We start from the raw sequence: 15317 nt of genomic DNA on the forward strand, positions 1-15317 counted from the left end.
ACTTGATGATGTAATTCACCATTCCTAAGAAGCTTTGTAGAGCGGCTTTGTTTGGTGGCGGTGGTAGGGATGTGATGGCCCGCACTTTGTGGGGATCTACTGTGACTCCGTCGGGACTTAGTATGTGGCCAACATATTGTGTTCTGGAAACAGCCAGTTGTAACTTCTTGCGACTGAAGGACAGCCCTGATATCAAGGCTCGGTCTAGGATCCGTATCAAAGAGTCTGTGTGGGTGGCCATATCCGGAGTTGCAATAAGGAAGTCATCCGTCGATATGTGAACTTCCGGAAATTCAGCTTTTGGGTAGATGCGACGCATTACTGCTTGACAGATCTCCGATCCAGTCGAGATTCCCATCGGTAGCCGTTTAAAACGAAATTGACCTTCCGGTGTAGCAAAGGTGCAAAGCTTTGAGCTATATTCATCGAGTTGAATTTGCCAGAATGCACTTTGAACGTCTAATACCGTGAATACTTTGGCGCCACTTAGCTCGGCGAATATTTCCTGCGTTGTAGGAATGGGAAACGGATTACGTTTGATGACCTTGTTTAGTCGCCGTGGGTCTATGCAGATTCGTACATCTTGTGCATTTTCAGGTGCTTCAGTTTTGGGAACAACCACCATTGGGTGAACCCAGTCGCTTGCCTCCGTGACAGGAACTATCACCCCGTGTTGTAGCATTCGATCCAGTTCCGCCTTGACTGGTTTTAGAAGGGCGAAAGGAATTCGGTGGGCTGTCGCAGCTGAAGGTGTTGCGTTTGGCTTTAGTTGTATGGTGTGCTTCCCTGGGATTTTTCCTATGTTACCGAATACCGTGTGATATTGTTGAATGATGTCTTCTGGCGTGATGGCTGGCTCTCGATCGCTGCTGGATTGCCCTTGCGATGTGTCTAAAGCGTTTATTACTTGTGGTGGTGGTCCAAGGTGGTTCCGGTGGTGCTCGATTAGGCCTAGTTGAAATGCTGCGGCCGCTCCCAGTATTGGGGTTCTTTCCTCCGTGGTGACGTAGAATGGGTGCGTAATGCATGATTTATAAGATGTACATGGTGCGTCTATTATACCGGCGATCGGGACGGTGTGACCGGAATAAGCAGTGATGACGTGCGATGGACTCCGTAGTGGTACTTTTATCGGCAGGTGACCTTTGCCGCTGGAAGTTGTGAGTCTGCGTGGAACTCCCGTGTTGGGTTTGGTAGTGGTAACTGCGTGGTCTGGAAGCTCTTTCATGGTCGTGACTCTGTTGTTTAAGGAATTTTTGTCTCTTCAGCGCGTCAATGCCCGGCCTTTCCGAGTGAAATGTGGTTCGAGGTGTTGACGAGTTCATGGCTACTGCGTGAAGAGAGGAAGTTTCTTCTGCTTGACAGGCCGCTACAGCAACATTCAATGTTAGATTTGCCTTGGAGAGGAGCTCCTTTCGTAAAGTGTCATTTCGAATTCCGACTACGATGAGTGTTGTAATGAGAGAGTCTGTGAGTGGTGTCAACTCGCAGTCTTGGGCTTTGGTCGCTACTGTCCTTGCGTCGTTTATTTCGATGATAGGTAAAGTATTGTAAATCCGACGTCCTGCCGGTCCTAGGATGTGCAAGAATGTGGCTCGTTGTGTTGCGATGTCCTCCTCGGCTAATTTCGCTGCGATGGCATAGATTTCGTAGCCTTCCTTGTATTCACGCCAGCTTGCTGCTGGGTTGGCACCTGGTACGAACTGGGCGGGACTCTTAAATGAAGTCATGCTAGGGCTTTAATTGGTGCTTGTTGTGGAATGTTGCGATTTACAAGTAGTCAGGCTAGGGTGTGGTCATATCCCACCTCTATCACCATGTTGTAGATTGAGATCAGTCAACTAGTAGTTTAAAACATAAGCACTTTATTTAAGTTTAGTCTAACATGATAAGAGTGACCTCGACACTGCGGGCCTAGTTTATATAGCCGTTCCTTATCTAACATTGGTTTTTTATCTAAGGTCTATTATTGCGTTAGGCCTATTATAACACTTACCATACGACTTAAAGGGAGAAATTAGAAAATGCTCTTATTTAAATGTCGAAAGAGAGAAAATGATCGTCTTTAAAGCTAATGAAATTAAGTTAAAATCAGTGGCATATAAAATGACAACATTTTTGACAACTGCCTTAGTACATGGCGAACATATACCAGTTTTTATGAAAATTGCACGTATTTTGAAAATAAATGATGTGTGGGTAATATGTGGGAAAATCTTCACTGCTATTTCATATTCAAGACATTTCAATGCTTATGAAGTGCAAGATTCAAAGCTCTGGAAGTCATTGACTTCACCATAATGAACTCATACCTTGTTAATTCCAAACTGTTTATCAGCTTGAAATACAGTATTTGTCAGTAATACTCGTACCAATGTTATAAACGTAAATAATTAGCAGCAAGCATTATTATATAGTCCTTGTTTTAATGCATTTTTATTTGGTTATAAGGCTACTCGCAGTTATTGCGTAACATACGATGACCGTACGAAAGAAGTAACCATTGACGAACCATTCACCATCGATAATCTATCGACAAAGATTAAAAAATCCTTTAAAATTATGGATTTCAAAGGAATCCAAGTACTTTCGACAAAATGGAAGAAGTTTATTGACATCGAGAGTGATGATGAAGATAGTCCACCGGACGGCTCCGAGCTCAATATTCTTGGCGAGAAGAAAGAAGCTAAAACCAACCCCAATGCAGCTCCATTAGCAGTACCTTCAACATCAACGTGAGCAACCAATCAAAAATTAAATTTGCATCATTGGAATATAATTCAAATATCCAAATAATTTACAGAGCAAATTTATCAGCGCCAATAATATTTGAAGAAGATGAAACTGTGTGTGAGAGCGAAAAAAGAATTCCTCTTGGATACAAAGTTCCCGCTTTACCCCATAACATAATGGAACTAATCAAAGAAAAAAACAGCCTTGTGTTTCACACAAGTAATTCATCAACAATTGTCAGACTTCTCTTTGAGGATATGACAAGATACACAATGTAGGTGTAAATCAAAGGAGAAATGAAATGAATATGAAATAGTTCAAAAAACGTTTTGCTGAGTTAAAATTGAATATTTTATTATAGGTATCCAACTCACGATGAGTATGTGAGAGTGTGCACTGCTCTCGTTAAACAACACCGATTTTTGGTCTGCAGGTGCAAGCTGGGCCCTGAATACGTAAGTACTTATCCTGAACACCATTAATAAAATATATTTTGGTGGCAAACGAAACAAGTATTTATTAATATTCAAAATAGTCTACCTGGCTCTCATCGTTAAAGTCAAAATTCAAAAGGAATAGAAAACCTTTGACGCACCTACGATGTGTTCAAGAGGCAAAAAAAACATACGAACAACAAAAGAAAACCTGTGGATAAAGATGAAGTGCCTGTTCCCAAAAAGAAAAAAATTAACCGAACTGAACTAGCTGTATGCGTAATTATCTTTTACACTTGGTTTATCTAAACTAATCATCTTTTTCAGGATGACTTTTTGGAGGATCCAACCTCGATAGAGGCATATATCAAGGTGATATGCAGTGAGGCCAAAAACACCAAGCCAAACGAGGCCATTTTGGACGAAAAAATGTTAAGAACCCTCCATTATCGGCAAAAATGCAACGAAACAAATTCTGTTCCGGAAACCTTGGAAAGCTTTCCAAATTTAAATTGTGGGAAAGAGGTTTGTGTTAACAAATTAAATTTAAAGTAGAACGTATAGCCTTACTCCAAAATTTTTCCAGATTTTAAAAGATTTCGCCAGAATTTTGAAGGGGGATATTAAGCCAGAGAAAAAGATTTGGGCATACCTGCAACCCCTTGTTCCCAGAATTTTAGCACTAACTAAAAGTTCTGCCCTTTGCAAGAAATTAAATGACCAGATGGAGGCTCGAAAAGATTATATAAATGACGCTGAAATAATAGGTAACGTTTTTTTATCGTTTACTATATATACCCATAATTAACTAATGTTTAATATCGTTTTAGAAATGGAGCTAAGCGCATGCTTAGTGCTATTGCCGCTCTTATTCAAAGAAAACCCGGACCTTCTTTTCACTTTCAACTATGTAAGACTTTACAGTAATAAATCCCTGGTTCATAAGACTCGCAGTTACGTTTCCTTTCCCCTGTTATGCAGCCAGCATTGTCTGAAATCTTAAATCCGATATTTTATGATTTCCCGAACCAGGGCCTAGGAATTTCGTATATAGGCTAACTAATCTTTCAATATTTATTGTTACAGAATAGAGAAAAACATGAAAACGCAGTTCTTAGCATAGAAGAAGATGGATTTTTATCACAGCCAATTAAACTGATGATCGAAACTGTTGCAATAAAAGCAACAAGCACTGTAAATGGACTATGCTTACTGATGGCTTCATACTATGTGTTTGGGGTTCAGTATCCAGCTGAGCTGGTTAAAACGTTGGAGTTTCTCCAAAAGATTGTTTTCTGCATAGAGCCTGGGTCAAAGAAAATATCTAATGCCGTTAAAAATGTTCTAAACAAGCTATTGTAGTAGTTATTTTAATAAAAATATACTTCGGGGATAATCTGTGACTTAGTTATAATTTGTAGTATATTTTCGGAATTATTTTTAATTCCCTGTGTTGTTCCACAAAATTGCTCCGGTACGGGTAGTATTGGATCATTAGTTTTGGTCTAAAACGTGCTTACTCAGGCCGTATTTCAGTCCTCAAAGGGTCTCAAAAAGGTCTTCATTTGAGGGGTATTTTATGGTTCATACAAAGTATTTTTCAATCATCTTATTGTGGATTTATTTCCATCTTCAAAGAGTACTGTGAAGTACCTCAAGGGGTGTTAAACAGTCCTTCGTTTGGGAGGTATTTTCTAGCTCTTTAAAGGTATTTTTCAATCATCTAAAAGTGCCTTAAACGTGCTTGTTGTGGTTTTATTTCATTCTTCAAAGAGTACTATGAAGTACCTCAAGGGGTGTTAAACAGTCCTTCGTTTGGGAGGTATTTTCTAGCTCTTTAAAGGTATTTTTCAATCATCTAAAAGTGCCTTAAACGTGCTTATTGTGGTTTTATTTCATTCTTCAAAGAGTACTATGAAGTACCTTAAGGTATCAAAAAGTTCTTCATTTCGAAGGTATTTTTTGAGAACCTTATTGAGAAGGTATTTTTCGATACCTTTTTTGGGGCTCCTATGGATACAAAGCAAAATACCTCTTAAGGTCTGGAAAAGACACATTTTTTTTTTACTGTGTACACAATAAAAGTCATAAAACACAAAATGGCCTAATATCCCAATACCTCCCAAAGCTAGTAATTTTGCCATAGAAAATAAACGAAAGGAGTTGCAGACCAGCAGCGCAGAGAGACCAACTTCAAGTGTTTACCGTTCGGGTTCGTTTTAGCTGTTAGCTGTTATTTTTTCATTTAATTGTTAGGCTTTTCCATTTGAACGTCAGTTGTGAAATAATTGCGGTCGGCTTTATTATTAAGCCTCAACAGAGATAGATTTAATTTTAGAGGTAGGAATAGAGAACGGTTAGCGTTTAATTCAGTCCGACTCATAGCCCAGTATAGAGCCCCTCCTTCCAACACGTAATAAATAGTTTAAAATTTCAGATTGGCTCATTTAAACTAGGTTTTTATGACGTTGCTTACTGGGACGGCCAAAAATAAGTAATTCCTTTTTACCTTTGTCGCTATGACCAGCCTCTTCTTTCATATCCCACAGTCCCGAGGAAGGGGGTCCGGGACTTTGAGGCGCGCCCAGATTACTCTGTTCCCTATTTCTGCTTCTAAAATAAAAATCTTTCAATGGCGTCACATTTGCGCTAAACGCGGGAGGCTATGGGCAACCCCAGGCTCCGTTTAGCGAAGCTCAATCGCGTAGCGAAGGTTCCTAGCATAGAAGCCATCTCCTCTGAAGTTGTTTCTTATATGGAATAGTCGAATATGTCTATTTGAAGGGATCTCGTGAAGCGCATATGCCATCATGAATGAGATTTTCACTAGGCTGCAATGAGTCGGTCTGGAGACCCAAACGTAATTATTGTGAGTTCTAAATATTATGATATCATGGCCCAAATAACAATATTTACAAACCGCTTCTCTCCTTCAAAAGACGCGGGTTTTCTCTTAAAGGGAGGGGGAAGTGGAAATTAAAGTGATTTTTTATTGATTCTTCTACTAATCATGAGACCAGTATGCATAATGAAAAATTCAGGAAATACCTCCCATTGATTTTAATATTCAAATTAGGCTAAGATTTTAAGAATAGTTTCAAAAAAGGAACTCCTACCAATCGCTTAACGCCGTGCTTTTTTGTTAACAAAATTCTCGTGGCACGCTCCATGTCTCGCGCCAGAATTGTCACATCGCGCAAATTTTTTCAAGTCTCGCGATAAATTTATTCAACACGGAGCGTGCCAAGAGAAAATTGTTTATAAAAAGGCAGGGCGCTACGCGATTGGTCGGAGGTCCTTATTTAAAACTATTCATGAAATTTCAAACTAATCGTAGTTTAAAAATCGTTCGGTGTTATTTCTTGGATGTTTCACTGTCTTATGGAAAAATCAATAAAAAAATACTTTATTTTCCACTTCACCATCCCTTTAATGAATGTCTGATTTGTTTCAAAGTATTGCGCCACAAGACCAATCAAATATATACCCATAAGGTGCCATAACATCTAACAAGCATTATTACGACAAACATTCGATACTCGATTATGAATTATCGCCACTAACCAAGTTTGCCAGATTTTGAATAAAGGCTGATTACTCGTGACCTATTCATCCGAATTGAATTTGGTGAAAACTTTTCAAATATGAATCGACCCCAAGGAATCCGAAAATCGCAATTATATCCTCGAGAATCAAATATTTTCAAAGTTGATAATTTTGACATTTCCGGATTCTGGTATAAGTATGCAAAGGACAACTGTGGAACGGGTAAAATATGAAAGAGGAATGCAAAACTTTTATAACGCACTTTATTCCAGAGCGCTAGCTCTAATAGTTTTTGAAATATAGTAAAATATGTGCGAAAAATGCAACGTGCAAAGACTTCTTTAACAGTCTGTACTCCCGCCATTTCTCTAACGCCCATATGACTGCAAGGAGTTCCAATTCTGTGGCACTGTAGTGCTTTTCGGCTGGAGACAATGTGTAACTCCCAAAAGCGATAACTTTCTCTTTACCATCAACTTCTTGAACTAAAACCGCTCCGAGTCCTATCTGACTGGCATCAGTGCGAATGACGAAGGGAAGTTCAAAATTAGGATAGCCGAGAATTGGCGCGCTGGTAAGCTTCTCCTTGAGAATTTGAAATGATTCCCGACAGGCATCGAACCATATCCAAGGAACGTCTTTTCTACGAAGGCTGTTGAGTGGTTCGGCTATTTTTGCGAAGTTACTGATAAAACGCCGGTACCATCCAGCTAACCCGAGAAACCGAGACAGATCGTTTACGTTTCGCGGTGTGGGGTAGTCCATAACTGCTCGAGTTTTCTCCGGATCCATTCGAATTCCATCAGAAGAGATGATGTGTCCGAGAAACTTTAGTTCTGATTGTCCGAAATGACAGCTGTCCGGATTGACAGTGAGACCTGCTTTTCTTAATCGTTCAAGAACGTTGCGAATGTCTTGCAAATGGTCTTCTGGAACCAGTGAAAAGATAACGATATCGTCGAAGAAATTTTCTACCATTTTCCTGTTTCTGGACCCCATTTTATCGCCTAAGGCAATTTTCATACACCGAGCAAAAGTTGCTGGCGCATTCATTAGCCCAAAGGGCATGACCGTGAACTGGTAAAGGCCCTCAGCGCAAACAAAGGCTGTTTGTATTTATCTTTTGGGGCTAGAGGTATTTGCAAGAAACCACTCTTCATGTCTAGGGTGGAGAAAATTGTTGACCCCTGGAGTGTATCGAGGATTTGGTTGACATGTGCACGGGATAAGCATCCTTCTTTGTTTTCCGGTTGAGTCCCCGGAAATCCACACAAAAGCGAAAATGTCTTTCTTTGGCTTTTGGTACTAGAACCACTGGCGAACTCCATTCAGATAGGGATGGTTCTATGACTCCGTCTTGTAACATTTTTTCTACCTTGTCTGCGATAACCCGGGCACGAACGGTTAAAATACGGTAGGGAGTGAGCGATGAGGAGTTTCCTGTCCCGTATCTATCGTATGTGCTATGAGCTGCGTTCTACCAGGGACATCTGTGAGAACGTCTGGAAATTCGACGAGCAATCCCGGAATATCAACCACACTGAAAGCCGACGCTGGTTTTTCAGCTGTGTAATTGTCAGCGAGCGATGGGGAAAGTGTGCTCGGAGGAGATGCGAATTGTTTCCAAACTAAGGGTGCGGACTCATCGGGAGCGACCAAGGCATACGTTCCCGTATGGGGAGATAACATTACCCTATGTAATCGTATAAAATCTGACGCTAAAATAAATGGGGCACTTAACGTGTCTACTACAAGAAAGTTATTTACAAATATATTAGAGTCAATATAAACAGGAATTTTAACCTGAACGGATGGTTGTTTTAAGGTATAACTTTCGTCTGCTGGTTTGAGAGTTTCTACGTAAGAGTTACATCGATGTCCTTCATGCGCAATCTGGTCCCAAACAGTTGATAAGAGGAGGGAAACGCGCAAAGCACCACAGTCTAAAAGTGCCTTACCCGTCCACGAGTTCCCAAGGCGAATATCAACAAAAGTGTCCTTACCAGGTAATGAAGGTCTCGAAGAACTTACAGTAGCAATCGGTGAAAACGTTGGAGGAGTAGAACAATTTGGAAAGACGGTTTCCTCCACTATTGCCGTCTTCCCGATGCGTTTTCCGAAGTGCGCGTAGTAGGCTGACTGGTCGCCGGAGGGGCCGTAGTGTTACGCGTATAAGGAACAGAGTTGCGCGGTTGCTCCGTTTGCGAACGATTTCCCGCGGTTGCCGCATTATTTCGTGCGCGCCTATAGCAGTCCACTATACTGTGACCGAACTTGTGACAATAACCGCAAGATCCCGGAAAATGTGACGTGCTGGGATTAGGTGGCGGTGTGGTTTCCGGTGTGTACCTCCTTTCAGGACCTTTGGGGGCCGTCTGACGATCATCTGGTAACTTCGAGTGAGATTTTCCTGGGTTTGTAATGTTCTTTGTGGGATTTTTTTTTGTGAAACCTCAGGGTTCGGAACACTCTCCATACGAGACAGGTAAAATTTTTGCTCTTCCATTAACGTTTCCACTCGTGTTCCCTCAGCAACTAAAGCCTCCACGGTGAGACTTGGAGTCAAGGTCATTGTAATTTTTTCCTTGATTAGGGGGTTAAGCGATGTCCAAATTTTTTCACAACTTTAGTTTCCGAGACTAAAGGGTCTATTTTGCGACAAAGTCCAGCTATGTCTAAAGCGAAACTTCTGGTAGATTCCCCCGTTTGTTGTTCTCTATGCTTGAGTTGTCGTCGCACATCGTCAGTGAGTTTCTCGTCCCCAAACGAATTATTAAATCGACGAAAGAAGTCTGCCCAAGAGGTTACCTGGGATTTGCATAACCACGGAGATTAAATATGACCTGGCGTAATAACTGATCTGGGGTGCATAGGCCCGAGTCAAGGCAGTTTTGTGCTCGATCCATGAATTCGCGAGCAGTCACGAAATTATCGAGCCCAAAAACAGGGAGAACTTCTGGATTCGTCATGAGAAAAAGTTACGGAATAACTGGAACATGTGGCTCCGGGACGGTGTGTGGTGCATTTGGAGGAGGTGCATTATTGGAACGGTCTACGGAAGACAAGCGAGACTGACCTGACGAAGGTTCTGAAGATGGTCGACGTAGGGGATCCATCCCAGTTGCGCCAGACCTTTCTAGACTGATGTCGTGTTCTTGCGTTGTGGGCGGCTGTGGACATACTTCAGTGAGTCGGCGAAAAAAAAAATTCCAGCGGCGATCTTCTTGTTCTTGACGTGCGCGTGCGTCATCACGTTCTTGAGCACGAACGGCTTCGAAATGTTGGAAAAGCTCCAACTGGAAACGTTCCCGAGTTTCTCGTTCTTCTTGGACAAGACGGGCGCGAGCGTCGCGTTCTTCCTGAGCAAGATGGGCGCGTTTGGCACGTTCCTCGCGAGAGAGTCGAGCACGAGTTACGAAATCCGCGCGTATGAGTTGATTAAGCTCTGGAAGATTGGACGCATCCGTTAGAGAGTATGCTTCTGTGTCGTCCTCTGACTGATCTGAACCGTCCGAAGAAGACTGATGTCGGTGTGGGTCAGCTGTAGAGGGATCTTCGACGTTAGCTGCAGGTGTCTCAGAAGAACGAGGATCAGGTGTCGTGGTATCTTCGACGTTAGCCGCCGGCGTCTCCGAAGAACGAGGAGTCCCCTCCCCGGTGAAAAAGAGGGCCGATCCATCGGTCAAAAGCAAACGAAAAACAGGCCGAAAAACTTTCTGTTCGGGCGCCAATTTATATAACGCTATGTTATATAGAAACCCGAACGGGTAAGGGGACTTTTCGGAGAGAGCCCAAAAATCAACTACTCCTTTCGAATTCCAACCAAAAAGTGTCATTTTATTCTTCTTAAAATATTTTGTTCATGTTTTCAATATAAAAGGTATTTCTAGAGGGAAAACCCGTGCTTTACCGTGAATAGATTCGTAGCGTTTAGCTATCCAGGTGTAGGGGTAATAATTCATACGGGCTTGGCAAGAAGTAAATACGGAATTATAAGTATGAAGTATTTTTTTTTTCGTGGTCGTTACAAGAGGAGTCCATTCTGATGAACGGTTGGTGAGCGCTCGAGGCTGAATTGCCACATGAGTTCCAAAGCGTCCATGACGTCTTCATAGATTTATTACGCGGCGCGTGGTCTCGTTATGGGCTCAGGCCTCTTTTACGATTTTGGGCCATAGCCTCTTTTCGCGGTTTGGACCGACTGTTTTTGAAAGTTTAATTTCTTTCTAAGTTCTTAAAAGGTTAAGTTCGCGGTCTTGCATCTCTTTTCTCAGGAGCCTAGTCGTATCGAGACATTTTAGGGTATCTCAAAAAGTATCAAGTGTATATCTTTTTAACGCGTGTTGGGGTTTTTATCATACCCGTGTTGTATGGGCCAAAGGTGGTACCAATAATATTTTAGAGGTATACCAACCTCTAGGTACAAGTACCAATAGCATTCAAGGGGGACGTATTTTCTAGGGTAACGTGGTACCCAACGTAACTAGTCACGTGGTGATCGGTATCCATGATTGGATGGGTTGGTTTCCTGACCTTACCACTGTTGACCCATTCACCCCTTTTAACTTAGTGACGCGCACTTCGGCACCGCACACAGAAACTGTCAAAAGTTATTAATGACATCCGCGACCCCGCGACCACAAAATACAGTAACACAAAATATATACAGTAGTATTTGTCAAATATAATAAATGACCATTCGTGGCCACTAAACACAGAAATACAAAATATATACAGTAAAAGCATAGTTAACAATATTAAAGTTTGGTTCGACAATTGGCAACTCATTTCTCAAAAGGGATTAAATGCTAAAAATGGGGAAGGTTTGGTTTTGTAAAATTCTATTTGAAAGGGGTTCCCAAGATCGGAGACCCAGACAAGGTCCAGGCCCGCCGTCTCCATGTAGAAGAAAGCGGTGCTTCAAACAGAGATAAAGGTCGCTAAATTTGTATGGTGGCGACTACTTGTCCAGCAGGTCGTCCCCTCTCAGTACACAAGTAAAAGCTTAGTTATCGAGCATGGATCCAAGTACCCGAAAACTTGGCGACCCATATATCATGTTTGACAGCTGAAGCCCGACTTCAAAATAAACGTATGGGAACTAAGAATTTCTTATATTTTCTCAAAATAATTATATACTCGACTATTTTTATATTGTTGCAGCCCTTATTATTATTGTACACGTTGCTATTGTAGGCAGCCAACTTGTTATTGTAGGCCTACCGTATACTGAACTCGGGATTTTAACCCTTTACCTATGGAAAGTTTTATGGAACGTTTTGGGAAACGTCGGTCGCCTCTCGCTCTTGCGAATCTGGGGGATCGAACCCAGAACGGGGGCGAGAGGAAGACCGAGGGAAGGGAACACTAGGTATTTTTTGGGGAGAGCTGTTTTTGCAATCGTGAAGTGCGCGTGGATTTTTGAGGAAATAAAGGATAACATTTTATATATAAAGAGTCGGTTATTTCTTAAAACTAAGCCTAACTATACTTAAGAGTGCGACATTTCTTGGTGTCAGAAGTGGGATAATATCACAGATGCCCTGTTACGTCTGCTAGTTACCCACAAAATCAACGCGAAATAAAAGAAAGACAGCCCATGGTGTTGGGGGGTGGCCCAACAACTAGCGTTCGATGATCTGAAGAATGCGCTCCAGAACGCACCCATATTGGGCCACTTCTCCGAAAACGACAAAACTGCTTTGCACACAGACGCTTCGGGACATGGGCTGGGAGGTGTTCTTGTACAGTATGACCAAGAGGGACAAGAGAGAGTTATTGCTTATTTTAGCAAACGGTTGAGTGAGGCAGAGGAGAAATTGCATTCAAGCGAATTGGAGGTGATGGCTGTCGTCTTTGCGATCGACTACTTCCGACCCTATCTTCACGGCAGGCCGTTCGAAGTCGTAACTGATAATAGTGCTCTACTATGGCTACAAAAGAAGAAAAACAACAGCGCCAAGTTCGCTCGTTGGGCGATCTGTTTGGAAGAATACCTATACACGCCTGTCCATAGGAGCGGAAAAAAACACTTAAACGCCGACGCTTTGTCAAGAGCACCAGTCCTCCCTCACGATCCCAATAATACCGCCGATGAAATAAAAACTTGCGTCATAAGTTTTGAAGCCATTCCCGTAGAAGAGCTCGCGTTAGCGCAACAAAGCCTGCCCAAGCTGAAAAGTTTCATGATAAAGTTACAGCGACTAGAAGAGACAAGTGATGAAGAGGCGCGACTAGGAGAATATACTTTAAAGAATGGAGTACTTTTCCGGGACAATCCTCATGACAATGGTAGAAAAAAACTATTAGTTGTTCCCCCCTCATTGCGACGGACTATTCTTGGACTAGCACATGATTCAGAGACAGGTGGCCACATGGGATTCGATAAGACATTGGCCAAGATTCAAGAAAGATACTGGTGGCCCAAACTGAGGAAAATGGTGCGGCGTTATGTGGAGTCATGCGGTCCTTGTCAATTTCGGAAAATACCGACGGGACCTTCAGACGCTTTACTCCACCCGATTTCGCCACCGACCGAGCCTTTCGAAGTGGTCGGAATTGACCACTGTGGCCCTTTTTTAAAGTCAGATAGTGGAAACAAGCACATCCTTATCGCCGTCGATTAGCTCACAAAGTGGGTTGAAGCACGTGCAGTCCCGAGCACCGAATCAGTGCACGTCACAGATTTCGTTCGCAATCAAATAGTCCTTCGTCATGGAAGTCCTCGGCTTCTCATAAGTGACCGAGGAAGCGCCTTTGTATCAAGAGAAACAGAAAAGGAACTAGAAAAATGGGGAATTAAGCCTGCCGCAACTTCAAGCTATCGGCCTCAAACAAATGGATTGGTCGAACGGGCCAACCAAACCATGGCGAAGATAATTTATAATTACGTAAACCCGGAACATACAGACTGGGATGAACACCTACAGTCTGCTGTATTCGCTATTAACTCTTCAGTTCAAGCAACGACGAAAAGAAGTCCATTCGAACTTCTCTATGGTAGAATCCCAGTTCTTATGGGCGAAGGAAACGTCATTCATCCATTGGGAGACCCTGTGGACGAAGACGAGCGAATTCGGCGGGTTCAGAAAGAAAGAGAATTGGCGGGCGACAGAATTAAGACGAGTCAAGTGAAACAAAAGCAACGTTATGACAAAGGAAGGCGCGGTGCACCCTCTTACGAACCCGGAGACTTGGTGCTGATACGAAACTTCGCAAAAAAGAAGGGTACAACAACCAAGCTACTCCCACGGTACCGCGGTCCTTATCAGGTCGTCAGGAGAACTGGACCAGTCAGTTATAAAGTTGAGGACCCGCCATACATGCGTACGAAGAAGCGCCACCATATATTTACTGTACATGTGGACCACGTGAAGCCATACCGAAGTCGCGATCTCGAGGACTGCGAAGATTTAGAGGACTCCGAGTGGTCCGACATAGATGATGACAGTACAAGTAGTTCCGATGACACTATAATTTACGACCCAGAGTCCCCTAATGGCGAGCTTACAGATAAAACACGAGTTGAAGAACAACCCCTCCCTATTGAAAATAGGCCGCGCCGCATTCGTTACCCGGTAGTCCGTTATGGTAACCCTGTATTATTTTGTGCCTTTATAGCACTATGTGTGTTCTGTTTTCTGTACGTATGATTAATGCAAGTGCTACGTTATTGTTCATTTTAGTTTTTTTTTCTTTTTCAATGTTTGTTTTGATTTATTAATGGATTGTTTTTATTGTTTAATGTTAACCTTTGTTCCTAACTGATTATTTTGATTGTTCTTCGTTTATTGGTATTTAATCCTTTTGATAAGATTTGTTTTCGAATGAGGTCATTCGTATTTGCAGGATGGCCGAGTTTGTTGCAGCCCTTATTATTATTGTACACGTTGCTATTGTAGGCAGCCAACTTGTTATTGTAGGCCTACCGTATACTGAACTCGGGATTTTAACCCTTTACCTATGGAAAGTTTTATGGAACGTTTTGGGAAACGTCGGTCGCCTCTCGCTCTTGCGAATCTGGGGGATCGAACCCAGAAGGGGGGCGAGAGGAAGACCGAGGGAAGGGAACACTAGGTATTTTTTGGGGAGAGCTGTTTTTGCAATCGTGAAGTGCGCGTGGATTTTTGAGGAAATAAAGGATAACATTTTATATATAAAGAGTCGGTTATTTCTTAAAACTAAGCCTAACTATACTTAAGAGTGCGACAATATATTGTAACGAAACAACGTTACAATTCTCCCCCGACTAATGTCGAAGTCCGCTGAGACTCTACTTTCCTAGCTATTAAAATGAAAGGAAAAATAATTCCTAATCAAAACAGGTTAAAAAAAATTAATATGAACTAGAGACACGTAGAAAAAAAATAATGATTATGTACAAATATACAAGTTTACAGGAGCGCTCAGATTATTTACAGTCTACTTAATTTACAAGAATTTACAACAATCTCCATAACTTCATATTTACATGTGCACTTAAACTCAATCTAGAGGATATAGTGAAAAGTAATTCAACCATATCTGGGCATGGTGAAAAGTAATTCAAGCATAATTGTCATGGGGAAAAGTAAGTTCACCAGACATTAACAAAAAAAAATTTAG

General features: G+C 42.0%; 1 protein-coding gene across 1 annotated transcript; it reads left to right on the forward strand.

Annotated features, from left to right (window-relative positions):
• Nucleotides 1-2809: 2809 nt before the first annotated feature.
• Nucleotides 2810-4529, forward strand: LOC149700788 (sterile alpha motif domain-containing protein 3-like). The gene is made up of 8 exons (XM_089867268.1): nucleotides 2810-3007; nucleotides 3095-3188; nucleotides 3269-3380; nucleotides 3439-3446; nucleotides 3495-3692; nucleotides 3754-3934; nucleotides 3998-4125; nucleotides 4254-4529. Exons 1-8 carry the CDS (start codon nucleotides 2910-2912, stop codon nucleotides 4527-4529), a joined length of 1095 nt encoding a protein of 364 aa, XP_089723394.1. The 5' UTR covers nucleotides 2810-2909.
• The last annotated feature ends 10788 nt before the right edge of the window (nucleotides 4530-15317 follow it).

Source organism: Phalangium opilio, unplaced genomic scaffold (genome assembly GCF_054372755.1).
Source record: "Phalangium opilio isolate 3A_F unplaced genomic scaffold, DU_Popi_V2 ptg000019l_1, whole genome shotgun sequence".
NCBI lineage: Eukaryota > Metazoa > Arthropoda > Arachnida > Opiliones > Phalangiidae > Phalangium > Phalangium opilio.

Coding starts and splice junctions, on each gene's coding strand:
- LOC149700788 (XM_089867268.1), top strand. CDS start 2,910: ATGGAACTAATCAAAGAAAAAAACAGCCTTGTGTTTCACACAAGTAAT. Junction 3,935..3,997: donor AAATGACGCTGAAATAATAG/GTAACGTTTTTT, acceptor ATATCGTTTTAG/AAATGGAGCTAAGCGCATGC. Junction 4,126..4,253: donor TTCATAAGACTCGCAGTTAC/GTTTCCTTTCCC, acceptor TTATTGTTACAG/AATAGAGAAAAACATGAAAA.